The sequence below is a fragment of the Leptonychotes weddellii genome, chromosome 10 (assembly GCF_054177405.1).
Source record: "Leptonychotes weddellii isolate Sample4059 chromosome 10, ASM5417740v2, whole genome shotgun sequence".
NCBI classification, from domain to species: domain Eukaryota; kingdom Metazoa; phylum Chordata; class Mammalia; order Carnivora; family Phocidae; genus Leptonychotes; species Leptonychotes weddellii.
Window position 1 is genome coordinate 71,924,493 of NC_138378.1, and position 19,108 is coordinate 71,943,600.

At 38.8% G+C, this 19,108-nt stretch overlaps 1 protein-coding gene and 2 pseudogenes across 1 annotated transcript in view; 2 read left to right on the forward strand and 1 right to left on the reverse strand.

Annotated features, from left to right (window-relative positions):
• Window positions 1-2,853: 2,853 nt before the first annotated feature.
• LOC115937450 (trafficking protein particle complex subunit 2-like) lies at window positions 2,854-3,348 on the forward strand (annotated as a pseudogene).
• Window positions 3,349-10,347: 6,999 nt separating this feature from the next.
• On the reverse strand, window positions 10,348-14,282 carry LOC102725957 (store-operated calcium entry regulator STIMATE pseudogene; annotated as a pseudogene).
• A 214-nt stretch (window positions 14,283-14,496) lies between these two features.
• ACTR2 (actin related protein 2) overlaps window positions 14,497-19,108 on the forward strand; it is a 37,581-nt gene continuing 32,969 nt past the window's right edge. The window contains exon 1 of the mRNA XM_081833609.1: window positions 14,497-14,688. Coding sequence (XP_081689735.1) covers window positions 14,641-14,688 — 48 coding nt within the window. The 5' untranslated portion in view covers window positions 14,497-14,640. The remainder of the gene's footprint in view (window positions 14,689-19,108) is intronic.

Here is a 19,108-nt window from a genome sequence, read left to right on the forward strand (position 1 = left end):
CCGTGGTAACAAATCTGAAAGTCGTCACAGGTATCTGAGGGCTATTTTTAATATTTTGTAAGAGAACAGTGATACCGTTATTTCAAAACAGGGATACTGATGATTTCAGGGTGTGCCACCAACAGTTAACTGGGACACATGCCTGACAATCACCTGTGCATCTTGAGCACAGAGAGTATGGGCTCTGCCTGGCAACAGTTCAGAGCAACAACCAAAGCTAAGCAGCAAAGTGCATTCAGTGGGATCTTCCTCCTGGAAAGGTTGGAAACCACTGGATTCTATTGCTATGCAGCTTTAGCAGTGGTAGAAAGAGAGTTAACTCCCTGCTCAGTCCTCTTGCTGTCTACGCCTTATCTGTAATACAGGTCGGCAGATGAGTCAGAGTTTGAAGACGGTTTACGGCTTCATCTGGGAGTTGTAGGCTAAGATCTCAGCTAGACTCAGGAACACCATAACACAGACAAGAAATAATCCCAGGAAGTAGAAGAAACAGATCCTAAGCCTCCAGGCCAATGGCAGAGGCAGGGCCCAGGCTTAGTTTTACTAGGTTCTATTTTCATGTCTATAAACTCACATATTTTTATTTTAGACTTGTTAAGCTTCAAGTCCTGAAAGAGCTTGTGACAAAAGCTCCATGCTGTTCCTCACGCTGCTATTGGGGGGTTTGGCCATGGAACATATCCCTTTTTAATCTTTCATTAGAGATTTAAATATATCACTGCCCCCACAAGCTTCGTGTTTCTTTTCAGTAGTAAGCTATTCCATCAGATTTTAATCACGATGTCAAAGTAACTGAATATCAACTGAATATCTTATTTAGGTTAAACATAAATTCTGAATTTAATCAAATTTTACGCATTTTATCTAGATAATTCAAATGATTCTTAAATTAAAACTTCTGCTGTTCTGATAATTTACTTGTCTTTTGGTGATGATAGATCACTTGGAGGTCAGGAGCTTACATGTTGATGGTTGGATACTATTTTCCGGCATAATTTTTCCCCCTAAATCATGTGAAAAGTGAAATTCAAACATACTTAGTTATTTAAAAAAAAAACTGTTTAGGGGCACTGAACCCTTATTTAAAAAGTCATCTGTTAATAGCCCAATTCTGAGTGCAATGACAGCCTCAGGAAACAAGAATGAATGGATCTTACAACAGGATGTTGAGCAAACAAATGAGACAAAAGAATATATATCATAATGATTACATTTACATAAAGTCAAAAATTCATCTTTGTTGTTAGAAGGTGGGTAATGTTTTCCTCTGGGATGAAGAGGGGGGACAGTGATTGAGAGGAGGTGTGGGGGCATCTTCTGGGGTGCTTGTAATATTGTATTTCTTGACCTCGGTGTGATTACATAGCTGGATTCACTTAGTGAAAATGTCTTGAATGTAAAAGTGTCCTTTGTGCATTTTTTTGCATGTGTATTGTACCTTAATAAAATTTTATTTTAAATTAGATTTATTTTTTATTTTTTATTTTTTAATTTTTTTTAAGATTTTATTTATTTATTTATTTGAGAGAGAGAGAGAGAGAGAAACAGCATGAGAGGGGATAGGGTCAGAGGGAGAAGCAGGCTCTCTGACGAGCTGGGAGCCCGATGTGGGACTCGATCCCAGGACTCCGGGATCATGACCTGAGCCGAAGGCAGTCGCTTAACCAACTGAGCCACCCAGGCGCCCTAGATTTTTTAAATGTTAATTTTTTTTTTTTTTTAAAGATTTTATTTTTTTTATTTATTTGACAGAGAGAGACACAGCGAGAGAGGGAACACAAGCAGGGGGAGTGGGAGAGGGAGAAGCAGGCTCCCCGCAGAGCAGGGAGCCCGATGCGGGACTCGATCCCAGGACCCTGGGATCATGACCTGAGCTGAAGGCAGTTGCTCAACCAACTGAGCCACCCAGGCGCCCCTAAATGTTAATTTTAATTACATGGGAAATACATGAAAACATCCCCCCTGTTTAAAAAAAAAAACTGGAATATTTTAGTTAAGGTAAGTCCTTTTTGATCCCTTTCAAATTTTGTACTCTCCCAAGAGGATATCAGCTTATCCTTTTTACATATATTTACATACCTAAGTAAGGGCATGGAAAATATATATCATTGTATGTGTATTTTAGAAGAATCTGTATTCTTTTTAAACTATCTGGATTAATAGAATTTGCATTGAATAATGCAGGGTATCCACACTATCTTCCACTAAAAAACCTCTAATAATCTTCACTAAAATTAAATATCATTTTATAATATACCCCATAGACACAAGTTTTATTACATGTATTATATTGGATATATGTTTTATATATGGTATTTATGCAATATACCTTTTATTATAGTGTAGATCTTTTATACAACTTGTAATAAAATTTATGCAATAAAAGAGTCCTTGTGTACCTGTCAGTCAGCAAACCTCAAGGACAGAAAATTAAACTTGGAAATAGAAGCCTGTAAGAATCAATAGTAAGTAGCTGCGTTGAGGTAGCAACATATATAATCAGGTTGTAAAATTTGTAAAACTGCTGCTAATGAGATTATGCTAGAGTGTTGTCCATACTGTATGTAGAAGCCTAAGGAAGCTCCCAAACCAAGGGTTAGAATTAATTTAAGCAAGATACCATCTGATCTTGCAATTTATGTTGCATAGGGTAATGAAGCCTTGATAAAAAGAAAGCCAAAAAGCAAAAAATTAGCCATTGTTTATTTAGTACTGGGTATTCAACCTACACTACACACACACACACGTTAAAAAGTCAAATGGTTTTCAGGGAGTTCCAACAGAGGCTGCCCAGCAGGGGTCTGCGGTGGAAACTGACCGGCTGTTCCTTGCAGGAGTTATCTATTGAAGACAATGTCTGAAAGCTTCTGCCATCATGATACTCCAGTTTTTGAAATGGAGTTTTTGCCAGCTGGAAAAACAGAATCCAACGATGATCATTGTCATCTGAACCATTCATAGCTCATACTGCTCTCAACCTCGTAGATGAGAACATGTGGCTGTCATACAACATAGATCTGAAAACTTTGGACAAATTCAAGGAGTGGTTTGATTCAGCATTTGTTACTGCAGGTCATGTGAGATTTATTATGCTTCATGACATAAGGCAATAAGATGGAATAAAGAACTTCTTTACTGATGTCTATGATTTATAAAGTTTGCAATGAATCCATTTTATGAACCCAGTTCTCCTATTTGATCAAGCCCATATGACGAAAAAGTTCAGTTTCTTGGGAAGAAACACCTTTTAAGTTGAATGCAGAAAAATTTGGAAATAAACAATGTTGCTACGATGGGGTATTCCCAGGAATGTGCACACTGTAAGTAACTTGATTAAATAGCCTGGAAAAGTTTAGGGGAAAAGTCCAGGGGCACCTGGGTGGCTCAGTTGGTTAAGTGGCCGACTTTTGATTTCGGCTCAGGTCATGATCTCAGGGCTCCACACTCAGAGGGGAGTCTGCTTGAGATTCTCTCTCCCTCTTTTTCTGCCCCCTCCCCTGACTCACGTGCATGCTCTCTCTCTCAAATAAGTACATAAATCTCAAAAAAAGTCAAATGGTTTTACAAAGCTGATAATGTTGAACATCCAGTGCTGGCCTTATCTTCTCTACTCTCAATTTCTGCTTCCCCAAGGCAACTACCTTAAACTCTTAGTTATTTCTTCTGATACTTAACTCCTTATTTCTTTTTTTTTTTAAAGATTTTATTTATTTATTTGAGAGAGAGAATGAGAGAGAGAGCATGAGAGGGGTGAGGGTCAGAGGGAGAAGCAGACTCCCTGCTGAGCAGGGAGCCCGATGCGGGACTCGATCCCAGGACTCCAGGATCATGACCTGAGCCGAAGGCAGTCGCTTAACCAACTGAGCCACCCAGGTGCCCTTAACTCCTTATTTCTGAACATACTTCTTCAGCTATTTCTTGATCTTTTTTAGTTTATTTCTTTAAAGATTTTATTTATTTATTTGAGAGAGAGAGTGCACAAGAGCAAGGGAGATTGAGAGAATGAGTTGGGGTAGGGGCAGAGGGAGAAGCAGACTCCCTGTGGAGCAGGGAGCCCAACATGGTATTCGATCCCAGGACCCTGGGATCATGACCTGAGCTGAAGGCGGACGCTTAACCGACTGAGCCACCAGGTGCCTGATATTTTTCAGTTTAAACACCATCCCTTAACCATCTGCTATGAAAGATCATTTAACTCCATTACAACTCCTCCCCAATACACATGCACTTCCCTTCCCCTCATCCTCCTAGCATCCAAATATCATAATATTTGATTAGACCATTATTTGGTATTTACACTCATACTGAGCCATGTAGTATACATAATAACATTTCTTTTGTATTACAATTTAAAATTTTTCCCTGGATTTAATCATTGTCTTATTTTTCCTCTGTTTAAGAAGTAATCACTAGTTTATCACCAAACTTTCCACTAGAAGTACATATATACAGCTCCCAAAGTCTTTTATTTATTTATTTGAGAGAGAGAGCACAAGCAGGGTGCGGAGGGGCAGAGGGAGAGGGGGAGGGAGAAACAGACTCCCTGCTGGGTAGGAAGCCCAACACAGAGCTCAATCCCAGCACCCTGGGATCATGACCTGAGCCAAAGGCAGATGCTTAACCAACTGAGCCACCCAGGTGCCCCTCAAAGTCTTAAAATATATCAGATGATCTAGTGTGTATATGTATGTGGGAAGTGAGGGAGAGATTGATTTCCCTCCTGAAGTACTCTGTCCTGATTCAGACTCTAGAGTGATGCACAGCAGATTCCTTGGGATTTTTGTTCTACCATCAGTCATGGAATTCTTATCTCACTTCTGTCTTGGTGAATCCCTGGTTTTCTACTTCTCATGATTTCGTATTTCTCGAATAACTGCCTCATTTTCCAGGAGTACATCCTTCAATAACTTTCTGAGAAATGGAGCATTGTCTAGAAAATTGTTTCTCTGTTCTTGGAAATAATCTTGTATTATTTCTCAAATTCTTTTTTTCCTCCTATTTTCTATTCTTTCTTTCTGTAAATTCTATTATTCTGATATTAAATGTCCTGGCCTAGGGCACCTGGGTGGCTCAGTTGGTTAAGTGTCTGACTTTGGCTCAGGTCATGATCTCAGGGTCCTGGGATCGAGCCCCACATTGGGCTCCATGCTCAGTGGGGAGTCTGCTTCTTCCTCCCCCTCTGCCCCACCCCACTCATGCATGATCTTGCTCCCTCTCAAATAAATAAAATCTTAAAAAAAAAAATGTCCTGGCCTGATCCTCTAATTTAATTTTTTTCCTATTTTTTTTCCATTTTATTGTCTTTTCACTCTACTTTATGGAAAGTGTCTTAAGCTTTATGTTCCAACCTTTCTGTTGAATTTTTTCTCCTATCACATTAAAATTTTCTTATCCCTCTGAAGACACAAAGATATTAATTATAATGATTTTTAAAAGTTCTCTTCTGCTTCCTACATTGTCACTGTTTTCGTTTTTGTCTTAGGTGTTAGAGGTTCTCTTGAAGTGTTTGATGATCTTAGGTTGTCCAATGATATTTAGGAGAGAAAGACTGAAAAACTGACTGGAAGATGTGTGTTGGGCACTGAGTCCTGTTGATCGTGGGTTTTACTGTAGTATGACCTAGCAGAGTTTTGACTATTTTTGTTAGAAGGATCCCCAGCTGTCAGTGTCTATAGGAAAACTGATTACCAGTTTATTAGCAGTTCAGTAGGAAGGAGGCTGGGTGTCTCACTGTTTTGGATGTAGATTTCCCATTAGTCTCCCTGTAGTCCCCAACTGTGTCTGTCCCTGAGAACAAAGTCCTTTGGCTTTAACTCACTCTAGAGAAAAGCCACTCCATTCCATGACAGAAGGGATGGCATGGGAGGCAGGGCGGGGTGTCATCTGGCTGCAAGGGCTGAAGGAGGATATTTAGGAGTCCAGCTAACGTTTAAACCATTTTTAGTCAACTCCTTTTCAGATTTCTGCCTCAAGAAGAAGCTTGCTTTTTCCCCTTCCCAACCTCAGGCATTAAGTTTTAAGCTTTCTAAGGTTTGTTTAATGACTGCCATTCCTCCATCTGCTCTCCAACTTACAAGTATTTGTCAATCAGTCTAGCAACTTCATTTCTTTCTCTCTTTCTTTTGTTCATTTGTTCATTCCTTTTTTTGGCCTCAGGGAGTCTTTGTCCTTGCAGTTCTCTTCACCTGTAAAGTGAACTACTTTAGCTTTTATCCTGAAAGTTAAAAAAAAGGCTTTATTGAGATATAATACACATACCATACAATTCACTTATTTAAAATATATACAACACTATATGTCAATTCCATCTCAATAAAACTAGAAAAAATAAGTAAATATTACAATAGAGTTGTGCAACCATCACCATAAGCAATTTGAGAACATTTCATTCTCCCAAAAAGAATCCATATACCCATTAGCAGTCATTCCTCATTTCTCTCTTCCTCCCCCACAACCCACCAACCTAGTCCTAGACAACCATAATGTATCTTCTGTTTCTATAAATTTGCCCATTCTAGATATTTCATATAGGGCGCCTGGGTGGCTCAGTTGGTTAAGCGACTGCCTTCGGCTCAGGTCATGATCCTGGAGTCCCGGGATCGAGTCCCGCATCGGGCTCCCTGCTCGGCAGGGAGTCTGCTTCTCCCTCTGACCCTCCCCCCTCTCATGCTCTCTGTCTCTCATTCTCTCTCTCGCAAATAAATAAAATCTTAAAAAAAAAATTGCTAGATATTTCATATAAATGGAATCCTAAGTTATAGATGGAATTGTAATTGGCTTCCTTCACTTACCATAATGTTTTCAAGGTTCATCCATGTGATAACATGTAGCAGTACTAGTACTACACTCCTCTTTGCAGCTGAATAATATTCCATTATGTGCTTATGAACACACTACATTTTGTTAAGCCATTCATTGGTTGATGGACATTTGGGTTGTATCCACTTTTTGGCCTTTATAAATAATGTGGCTATGAACATTTATGTACAAGTTTTTGTATGTGCATATGTTTTCTTTCTCTGGTATATATCTAGGAGTAGAATTGCTAGATCATATGTTAACTGTGTTTATCCTTTTGAGGAACTTCCATACTGCTTTGTAAAGCAGCAGTACCATTCTACATTCTCACCAGCACCATTTTACATTCCCACCAGCAATAGACAAGAGTTCTAATTTCTTCACATTCTTGTCAACCCTTGTTATTATCTGTCATTTTGATTACAACCATCCTAGTGAGTGTGAAGTGAAACCTCACTGTAGTTTGCATTTACCTGATGGTTTCTTTGATACTAATCAAGCTAAATTTCTTTTCATGAGCTTATTGGCCAATTTGTATACCTTCTTTGGGTAAATGTCTATTCAAATCCTTTTCCTATTTTCAAATTGGTTTAATTATTTTTATTATTGAATTTTAAAATTTCTTTATATATGCTAGATACAAGTCCCTTATCAGGTACACAATTTGCAGGTATTTTCTCCCATCCTGTGAGTTGTCTTTTCACTCATTGGATGGTATCTTTTGTAGCACAAATGTTTTTAATTTTGATTAAGTCCAATTTGTCAATTTCTTCTTTTATTGCTTGTGCTTTTGTATCACATCTAAGAAACCATTGCCCAATTCAAGGTTATAAAGATTTACCCCCTGTGGTTTTTTAAAAAAGATTTATTTATTTGAGAGAGAGAGAAAGAGCAGGAACGGGAGGGGCAGAGGGAGAGATCTCAAGCAGACTCCACACTGAGCTCAGAGCCAATGTGAGGCCTGATTTCACGACCGTGGCATCATGACCTGAGCCAAAACCAAGAGTCGGACACTTAACCAACTGCGTCACCTAGGCACCACTACCCCCTAAGTTTTTAAAGAGTTTTCATAGTTTTACCTCTTAAATTTACATCTTTGATCTATTTCAAGTTAATTTTTGTACATGGTGAGATGAGGGGAGAAATATGAACCTTTTGAATGAAGAATATCACAACTAAAATGCCAACTAAAACTATGGCTTATACACACTAAGTGCCTATGAGATTTGTTTTTTGATTTTAAAAAATCATTTAATTAACCTAGTTTTAAAACTATAATTTTTCCATTGGAAAGCAACTGCAGTGGCTAATTAGGTCAAAACCTATTAGCTTTGGAAATGAAAAATTATGGGTCAGGCAAACGACTTGATTGTTTTCTGATCCCGTCAGGCAACAATCATTTATGACTGCTTAAACTATTAAGTGGCAAGCTCATGGGGAACTCTGTAATATATCATTCGATAAAACCAAAATCCACTGAATAATCTTAACATCACTAACTCTGGGACATCCACACATTGTGTTTCTTCAAATGTGATGCAATAGGAAGTACATCTCACTGCCCATGAAATACTTTTACCAAATAGTTGAACCTACATCTAACCAAACTTCTAGATCTAACCACCAATTTCTAGAAAACATGGAAGCTAGAGGAATAAGACAAACAACATTGCATGGATACAATCAGCCAAATCCAGAATCGGGACATTCCAGAGGACAAATGATCCAGGTTCTTCACCCAAAATATGGTGTAAGAAAAGAGAGAGGGAAGTGTCATAGACTAAAATAGGCTTAAGAGACATATCAACTGAATGCAATGTGCAGGCCTTATTTAGATCCTGATTGAAAAAAACCAAATGAAAGAGAAGAAAGAGGACATTTTGGAGACAACCGGGGAAAGCTAAATATGGATTGAATATTAGGAGATAATAAGAATTTGTTAATTTTATTGGCTATAATAATGTTATTGTGATTATGTTTTTAAAAGTCAGTATGTGTTAGAAACACATACTGAAGTATACAAAGGAGGTAAGGTATGATCCCTGAGATTTGCTTTAAAATACTCCAGCAAACAAGAACAACAAAACTGTGCGTGGAGGGAAATTGATGAAACAAGAACAGCAGAAAGCCGATTGTTGCAGAAGTTAGCTGAAGTTAGCTGACGGGCTTATAGGGTTCATTTTACTATACTATACTTTTATATGTGTTTGAAATTTTCCACAATAAAAGCCAAAAACAGTAATCAGATTGATTATTAACCTAGGGGTGCCTGGGTGGCTCAGTCAGTTGAACATTCGACGCTTGATTTCAGCTCAGGATGTGATCTCAGGGTTGTAAGATCAAGCCCTGAGTTGGGCTCCACACTCAGAGTCTGCTTGAGATTCTCTCTCTCCCTTTCCCTTTGCCCCTCTCCCTGATAATGCTCTCTCTAAAATAAATAAAATCTTTTTTTAAAAAACCCTTAAAACTATTTAATCATAAAACACATAAATTCTTCAGAATTATTTTCCTCTAACCCTGAGATGTACTTATGTTATACAGGAATCCAAAAACAAGTAAGAGGCTAAATGAATTCAGAAAAAGGGCACTTGACTGGCTCAGTCTGTAGAACATGTAACTCTTGATCTCAGTGTCATGAGTTCAAGCCCCACATTGGGCAGGAGTCTACTTAAAATAAAGAAATAAATAAAGTCAGGAACTTGGATAGTAAAGCATTTAGTTTATTAACTTTCATAATATTTATTTCCTTCCCCAACAGAGTTATGGAATCATAAATCACAGATTCCTACTTTTGTGTGTGTGCATATGTGTGTATAACAATTGTACTCTTTCTAGGCTAGATCTAAATCAAGGCAATAACATTATTTATAGTATTGCAAGATTTTTGCTTGGTTCCGATATCAATTCAATGTTAATTTTATATTATCAAAAGCAAAGAATGTCCATGTAACACATCCTGTCTATAGTACCATCAAATGCCATAACAACATTATGTATAAACATCACTTAAAAATGTAACCAACCACAAGAAAGCAATCATACAAATCCAGGACATGGAACATTTCTATAGCCAAATGATCTGAACTCTTCAAAAAGTTAATGCCATGAAAAAAAAAAGTGGGATGACTATTCTAGATTAAGAGATTAAAGAGATTAACAACGGGTGCTGGGGTGGCTCAGTCAGTTGAGCATCTACTCTTAGTTTCTGCTTAGGTCATGATCTCATGGGAGCCCACCCAAGGCTCCATGTTCAGCATGGGGTCTGCTTGAGATTCTCTCTCCCTCTGCTCCTCCCACTTGTGCTCTCTCTCTCTCTTTCTCTCTCAACTAACTAACTAAATAAATCTTTTTTTAAAAAAGAGAGAGACATAACAACAAACACAATCTCTGAACCTTGATTGGATCTTGGTTTAGGAAGAAAAACAGCTATAAACGTGGTAGGGACAACTGGGGAAATACAAATATGGACTGAATGTTAGATGATATGGAATTACTGCTTATTTTTCCTAGATATGATACCGTGGCTTTGTAAAAGATGGCATTTATTCTTCAAGTGGGCCTGCTGAAGAATTTAGGAATGTAGTCCACTATCCAAAACATTAAAGCATTGACAAAGAAGAGGGCGATCAGCAGGACGATGGCCACTTTCAGATCTGGGTTTTCAATGGCTCAATGGGCCACCTTTTTCCACTGAAGCATGAAGAGGACAGTGAAGGTGACAGACTTTTCAAAAATCATGACCAAGATGTAAAAGCACACTGCTGGACCTGGGCTACACACTGCAGAAGGTCTCCACATTCATCCAAACACAGGGGCTCCCACTGCTACTACTCGACCAAGGTGCTCATGGCCTGTACGCCCACATAGATGAGCAACTTGCCAAAAGTTGTGTCCCAAGAGGAAGGTGATGTGAACAAGGGACCTCTTCGATGAGATCTGCTAGGTACACATTTGCAAAGTGGATGAACAACATTCCTATAACTTGTTTGGAAGTGTCTAAAAACCATATCCTCAAAAGGGACGTCTTTCATGATTTGGTTCTTTGGTTTGAGCATCAACATGCTGAAGGCCACTGCACGTAGCAGCCCTCGCAAGAAGATGCCAAAACTGTGCAGGAGTGCAAGCCTCTTGCCTTGCAGTTCCCACCAGCCTTGAGGGCAGCCTGCGTGGCAGTCCCAGCTGGAGTGCCTAGGGGGCCCTGCATTGCCAGCCTAGCAGAGGAGCACAAGCCCCAGGCCACCCATGGCCTTGCTGCCTGCAGGCCACCACTCTCATTATAATTTTAATTTGTATTTCCCTAATGATTAATGATGTTGAGTATCTTTCCATGTGCTTATTAGCCATTCATAAAACTTTTTGGGTGAAATGTCTATTCAAATCTTTCACCCCCTTTAATGTTAGGTAATTTGTCTTATTATTGTTACGTGTTCTTAATTTATTCTGGAGACAAGTTCTTTGTTGGATGTGTAATTTGCAAAAATCTTTTGTCTTTTGGTTTTCTTAATACATGAATTGAAAGTTTTAAATTTCTGTTAAGTCCAATTTATCATTTTTTTCTTTTTTGAATCATGATTTTGGTGTCATATCTAAGCAATCTTTGCTTAACTCAACATCAAAAGATTTTTGTCTTTTTTTCCAGAATTTATGGTTTTAGCTCTTCTAAATTTATTTATTTTTATCTTTTAATTTTTTTAAAGATTTTTTTAAGTAATCTCTACACCCAATGTGGGGCTCAAACTCACAACCCCAAGATCAAGTGTTCCATGCTCTTCCAGCTGAGCCAGCCAGGCTCCCCAGTTCTTCTAAATTTAAATTTATGATCCATTTGAATTAATTTTTGTGTTTAGTGTGAGGTGAGGATCAAAGTTCTTTTTTTCCCTCCACATATAAGAATATCCAGTTGTCCAAGTACTATTTGTTTAAAAAAAGATTACCCTTTCCCCATTGAATTTTTTTTACCAGATTTGTTGAAAATCAATTGACCATAAATATAAGTTTATTTCTGTGCTGTCTATTCTGTACCATTGATCTCTATGTCCATCCTTATGACATTATCATACTGTCTTCATTACTGTAGCTTTATAATAAGGTTTGAAATCAGTGGAAGTCTGCCAATTTTGCTTTTCTTTTTCAAAATTATTTTGGCTATTCTGGCTCTTCTGCATTTCTATATAATTTTTAGGATCAAACTTGTCAATTTCTAAAAAGAAAAAAACCTGCTGGGGTTTTGATAGAGATTACATTGGAATTTATAGATCAATTTGAAGAGAACTGTCATTTTAATAATGAGTGTTGAATCCATGAACATGGTATGTTTACTTATCTAGATCTTCTTTGATTTCTCTCAGCAGTGTTTTGTAGTTTTCAGTATATAGGTCTTGCATTAAATTTATTTGGATTTTTCTGATGTTCTTTCATTTTCGGATTGTTCACTAATGACATGTAACAATACATTGATTTCTGTTATGTAGACCTCATATCCTATGACCTTACTAGACTTAATTTTTTTAAAGCCCTCATTTCTTATGTGTAAAATGGGGATATCCACATAGCAAGATTTTTATGTGGAATAATATACATAAAACCATGACAGAGGAATAGAAATGAAGTCTCCCAACCCTCCTCCCCCAAAATAATCGCCTAAAATGTGTGATCAGATTATTTTGAGGAAAGTGAAATGACCAGGTCTTGCCTGGTATAGAAGGCAGGAGCCTGTCACCAATAGTACTGCATCTGAATTTGCATAATCAAGGGTTTGCTGCATTTTCATTAGTACAATGAATAGATGTTGATATTTTCTATCATCTGCATGTACTGTTTTTATAATGGAAAAAAACAAAAAATGTAATTTCTTAAAAAGTAAAAAAAAAAGTATGAAACTTAATTTCATAGAGAGGAAAAATAAAAGGACACAGCAATGCTTGAGTTCAGTGTGCTGAGACCAAATAAATATACTTCAAGGAAAATTGTACAGTGCCAGGCACTGGGGCCACAAAAGGAAGATGTGCAATTTATGAACTAATGCACTGTTCAGCAGACTGAGGTACCTCAACAACTACTGAAGCAGATGCAGAGAAGACATATTTCCCTGAGGCCTCCTATCCATCCTAATTTCTCAAACTTTCAACTACTATGGCAGCTTTAGTCTATTTTATATGTTGAGGTTCCATATAAGATTAAATTTGAGGGGCACACCTGGGTGGCTCAGTCAGTTAAATGGTGGGCTCTTGATTTTGACTCAGGTCATGATCTTAGGGTCCTGGGATTGAGCCCTGCCTGCATCAGGCTCCACACTCAGCAGAGAGTCTGCTTAAGGATTCTCTCTCTCCCTCTGCCTGCCCCCCATGCTCCAGGACTCTTTCTCTAAAATAAATTAATAATTTTTTTAAAAAAAGATTAAATTCTAATAAAGCCACCTATGCCTTTATAAAGGTTTGAAAACCACTGGTCTAATAAAAGAACAAAATGAAAACTGAGAGGTAGCCTAGTCTTACAATACTGGACTGAGGGGTTCATGATCCAAGTTTTATTCTAGTCACTGCACACGTACAGCCATGTGAAGGGCACAATTCTAGTTCTCACCTCTCAAAAATGTTGGTATTTTTTCAAGATAAATTTTAATATCACTCATCCAATATTTGTTGAATGTCATAAGCACAATAATATTATTCATATATCCATGGTAAACTAATTAGTGAAGAAAGAGAGTAAAGAGCATCTTGAAGGTTATCGCAAAGCCTTCATAGATGTGACAACTGGGTCTTAGAGCATGAGCAGAAGTCTCTTGATCGATTAAAAAAAAAAAGGAGAGCCATTATAGGTAGAAAGAATTATACATTTAAATGTATGTAAATAATAATCAATAGCTACCACTGAATAGATACTTACTCTATGCACAGAATTTTATCCTCACAACCACCCATAGAACTAGAGGTTAGTATTCTTATGCATAGGCAAGGATAAATCCAAATCACAGAATTCTTGAGTGGCAGGGCCATATTTGAAACTAGGGTTGTCTGATTTCAAGGCCAAGACTCTGGGTTCAAACACGTACATACAGTGAAGAGGTGTGAAGCAACATGGTGCTGCTGGAAGGGAAGTGGTGAGCGAGGGGGCTGAAAAGGTAGGCGCTCACTCCCGCTCACTTGACTAAGGGCAAATTGGGCAAAAAAGGGTTGGGCTGGAATTGGAGGTATCGGTATAAACGCATGACTTCATGTGTGTGTATCCATCCCAGCTCTGATCCCTGAAGAGGCCTAGAAGCAATGACACACCAAGCTATGTTCAACAGTGGGGTCAGCGTGGATGTCAAGGTTTGTTTCCCCCGCTTTCCACCCTCCAGGCTGTCTCCTCTCGCCACATTCCACTGCCATCTCGCACAGATCCAGTGTCCTTCACCTCCCTGTCCCTTTTGCAGACGGGTAAGCGGGCCCTTCAACTCCTACAGCGCCTTTGGCCGCAACGTCCACTAGATCTGCCGCCATTAAGGCCCCGCGAAGCTCCAGAAGCTAGAAGCAATAGGGAAGAACCCGGGTGAGCGGTGACCCCTACGGCTGAGCTGGAGCCGAAGCTGAAACCGGAGTTGTGGGCGGGGCCTCGACACTTCTCCGTCTCTTATTGGATCTCACTACTGCCAGTTTCGGCCTCCTCCCTCCCATTTCCCCACCCCTTCCGTGCAGACTGTACCTTAAATGGCGGGTGGGGCTTAGCTGCGACTTCCGGTTGGGGGAAAAAAGTTGGACCGAAGGAGGGGCCGTGAAGAAGGAGGAGGAAGAGGAAAGGGCCCGGCAGCAGGGGCTGTAGGTCGTTCGGCGGCGGCGGCGGCTCTCTTCCGGGCGGACGATGGACAGCCAGGGCAGGAAGGTGGTGGTGTGCGACAACGGCACCGGGGTAAGCGCCCGGCGGTGAAGCCGTGGCCACATGCCCGGGCGGGGATGTACTAGTGGCGCTTGGGCCCTCGGCGCCCGAGGTTGCACCCCTGGGCCCTCGGGCCGCCGGGACCAAGGGGCGCGGGAGAGCGCTTCCGGCCTTCGCGGGCGTGGGGAGTGAGCGGACTGAGCCCAGCCCTGGTCTCCCCGACCCTGCCACCTCCGCAACTCGGGGTGAGGGCGGCGGGCAAGGCCGACGCTGGAGGGGGATCCAGTCCGCTGCCCTACGGTGGCCGGCTCCGCGCCCCAGTGGGAACAACTGAGCTGAAGGGCTGGAGGGGTGAAAGACTGGGTAGGTTTGTTCGATAAGGGTTCCATTTCCCAGGGTTACTGGTTCTGTAGAAAGGAGAAAGACCCAGAGGCCTTCCTCTTCCTGTATAATTGAAGATACCGAACGGGAGGCAGGAAACGGGTTTAAAGAAAAAAAAAAGGGAAGTGCTGTCATGCAACGAGCCGCAGCCCTTTCGCAGTTTTTGGGGCGGGGGGGGGGCAGTTGAGCAAAGCATCATTTACTTTTTGTTCTGCATGCTGGGAATTTGGCCTCCGTGCAGCCCCGCAGAGACAGTATGTTGTATTGATCTTGGGAGATCTAGGACCCCTTTAAGGCCCAAGTGTTAATTGTGGACCTTGGGGGAAGTTAACCAATTTTGGTATCCCCTCCCCCATTTTTTTCCCTTAGATGCAGAACACAGATCATGTTAGTCTTTAAGATTCAAAAAGGCAAATGATTGTAAAAATCTGGCTAAAACACTGATTTGAAAGTTGTTGCTTTCAAACCTCCCTCCCCTCGCCCCCATTAAAAAATAACTTATTTGGAGTAGCACATTAGAAGATAGAAATGTTACTTATTTGGGATGAGTTCTATAGTGATCATTTCCCCCTACATTACAATGATTACTAACCATTTTGGAGTTGCAATATTTTGTGACTTTTCTTTTTCCATAAATGTGACGTATAAATTAAAATAGGCTTCCAGTTATGGAGTGAATAAATCACAGGGATGACAAGGACTGCATAGGAAATATAATCAGTGGTATTGAATAGCATTATATGGTAGCTACACCGGTGGTGAGCATAGCATAACAGAGTTGTCAAATCACTATGTTGTACACCTGAAAAAAAAAAAAAAGATTTTACTTGAACTTTAAAACATTTTGGAAACTGGATTGTTGAGGGGAAAAAGGGAGCTGATATTTACTGACATAATACTGCCCTTACTGTGCTACAGACTTTTACAGGCAATAATTATACTAGTTTTATATGAACTAAGTTAAAAACACGATAGTAAGAGTTTTAATGGGACATCCATACAAAATGGGATACTTAAAAAAAAAGATCCACCACTGTGGAAACATATCTAAAATTTATTGTTAAGTTAAAAAAAAAGTTTTAGAATGATCCCATTTATGTGACTGTTCTGGGTCCACAGACTTGTACATGAAAGTTTTAGAGGGAGAGGTATGTTCGAAGCGGTTACTTGTGAGCCTGGGGGATAAGAGTGAGGGAAGATGGGAAAGACTTCATGACTTCTCTGAATTATTGGGAAGTGTTCTGTTTTGTTTTTTAACAAAACATGTGAGACTGTCTTTAAACCAAATTAACTATAAACATTTCTTACCTTTTTTTTTAAAGATTTTATTTATTTATTTGACAGAGAGAGACACAGCAAGAGAGGGAACACAAACAGGGGGAGTGGGAGAGGGAGAAGCAGGCTTCCTGCTGAGCAGGGAGCCCGATGCGGGGCTCCATCCTAGGACCCTGGGATCATGACCTAAGCCAAAGGCAGACTCTTAATGACAGCCACCCAGGCGCCCAACATTTATTACTTTTACAGCTAAAACTCAGTTAAAGGTGCTTAAAAAAAAAAAAATAGTAGCCGGATTCCCCCTGTAGTCTCAAATTGACCTCTAAATAAATTTAAAACTTTAAAAATGGAATTTAAAATATTTTTAAAAATATGTCTGATACTCTCTTTAGAAATCAGAGCCAGTTATATTTCAATGGATTCCTCCTCTTTGAAGGGTAACGAGCTCTGTATTTATAGTGTATGAGTTTTTCCATTCAATTAGAATAGGATTGTTAGCCATGAGTTCATTTTTGTTACTATTTCGTTAGTTTACCTGAGTTAGAAAGCTGATTATATGTTAATGATTAGGCTTATGGCTAATCCATAATTTAAGAATCTTGTATCTTAAGAGATCAGTAAAGGAAAAATGTACTTAATTTGAACAAAATTTATGTATTTGGTGTTACTTTCTAGTTACTTTAAAATTTTATCCAGATTTTCTATAGACATGATTGGCTTCAAATGAAGAAACAGTTCTGATGTAATATGTAGCTAGGAATGCTGTGATATTTCTGAAAATTTAGAAGATTCTAAATACAGAAATTATTTCTTACTTCTTATACTTCATAGTCCTCTTGATTTTGTTTAGGTACCTGAAGCTATACTGAGTTATCTACAACTAAATATTACAGAAGGTGTTCAAATTTAATTTCTAAAAACTTGTGTAAATAGTTGTTACCCTAAAGCAACTGGCCTCTTACACATTTTAGGTTTTAGACTTACAGGCTATTTGAGAAATTGATTTTTTTTAACTAGGCCCTAATTGGAATGCTCCGAGTGGGTGACTCTTATGATCGCATGCCAGATGTTGGTCCTGCGTCTCTTCCCCATTAGCTCCCAAATAGACCAGGGTCTCTCTTTAGGGTGGCTTAGAGGAGGAAAACTTACCTGATTCCAATAATTTATGCATTTCATCTTCATAACCATTCAAACCTAAAATAGCACTTCCATCTAAATAGAGCCACTGAAAATGGCCAGACAGATGAAAATCTGGAGATCTGCTTAGGTTTAGGTGTCTTTCAAGAGTTGGGTCCAGGCCCCTGGTGTGTATTGCTACCAAACTTGGGTGATCTCATCAGCATTAAGATAGTTCACTGACAGGGAAGACTCCTGTGCTTAATGTGTGACTGGTAGAATTTTTAGGGTCTAATGATACAAAGTAGCTTATAGTGCTAGGATAATTATGCTTTCATTTATAATTCTCACTTTTGTTGTTGCTTATAGCGTGCTTTATCAGATTTATCCTAGTTTATATGTTGAATTTAGGAGTCCTTGAAGTAGGAACAAACCAAAAACAAATTTGGCTTCACTCTGCAAAATGCTTTGAAATAGAATAAATATTTTTGTGGATTAAGATGAGACTAATCACTAGGTAATTAAATTAATGAGCATATCAATACCATCAGATTAAATTAATAAAGGAAAAATACAAATTAAATAAGCTCAAATGGAATTTATAAATCCCAGTTTATTTTTTGGGGGGGAGAAAGGTACTTTTAGAGCAAATGTAGTTGCATTTTTTTCTGCATTTTTGCTTGAAAGAACATTATACTGTTCATGTTCTTACCATTTGATGACTCAGTGGCAAGTAAGGGAGCCAGTTCAAACCACAGTGCTATGAAGAGGAAACTATATATGGTAAAATCTATTTCTTAAACACAGCCTTCTTGCACACAATGAGAGAACGAAGTCCAAGTCTTAAAATGATTAGACTGGGGGAGGTATTGCAAGGTTAAAATGATACCAAATGATACCAAATGAGTAGTTTAGAAAAGAATATTTCTTTGCATTTTATAACATGAATTAGATTTTTTTTTAAAGTACTGACTTTTTGCAAGAAAGGAAATGCCAAATTGTGTCCTCATTTTATGGTATTAAGAAATAGATTATTTTAATTAAATTCTTGTTATAGCTATTAATGCTTTCACATTTGAAAGAATGTGAAATAGTGCAGCTCTTGTCATTTTGACCGAGTATCTAATACCCTGTAGGAGTGCTAGTGCTGGATTACTAGGCAGCATCTACTTCCAGTAAGCTACTGCTTAAGCTGAATAAGTAATTTCATTAATAAGTGATTGATAATATTTAATTTGAATTAAATGCCAACTTTCCTTATTTTGTAAAGCACAGGAATAAGTGGGTTTACAATTGTTTTTATAGTTTCAGGGGGTCTCATATTTCAGGGAGGTCTTTTTACCTTGGTCACTTGGCAAATATTTCATCCCTTAAAATATGCTCAAACAAGAATTTTAAGATATAAACCACCCATCTGACATTTATGATCAGTAAACATTGACAAATGTGATTATTTATATATTTGCCATGTTGTGTATTTCTGAGTGTGTGTAGTTCAGAATGAGAGGGGAAGCATGTCAACCTTCACAGCCTCCTTCCTCCCTGCACCAGGATTTGATTTATTTCCCATGCCAGGCTTGTCCTCCCACCTTCAATTTTTAATATGATTTCTGTCTTAAATCATTTGCTTATATTTAATATGCTGAAGATGGCCCTTACAAACTTGATTCTTTTTTCAGTC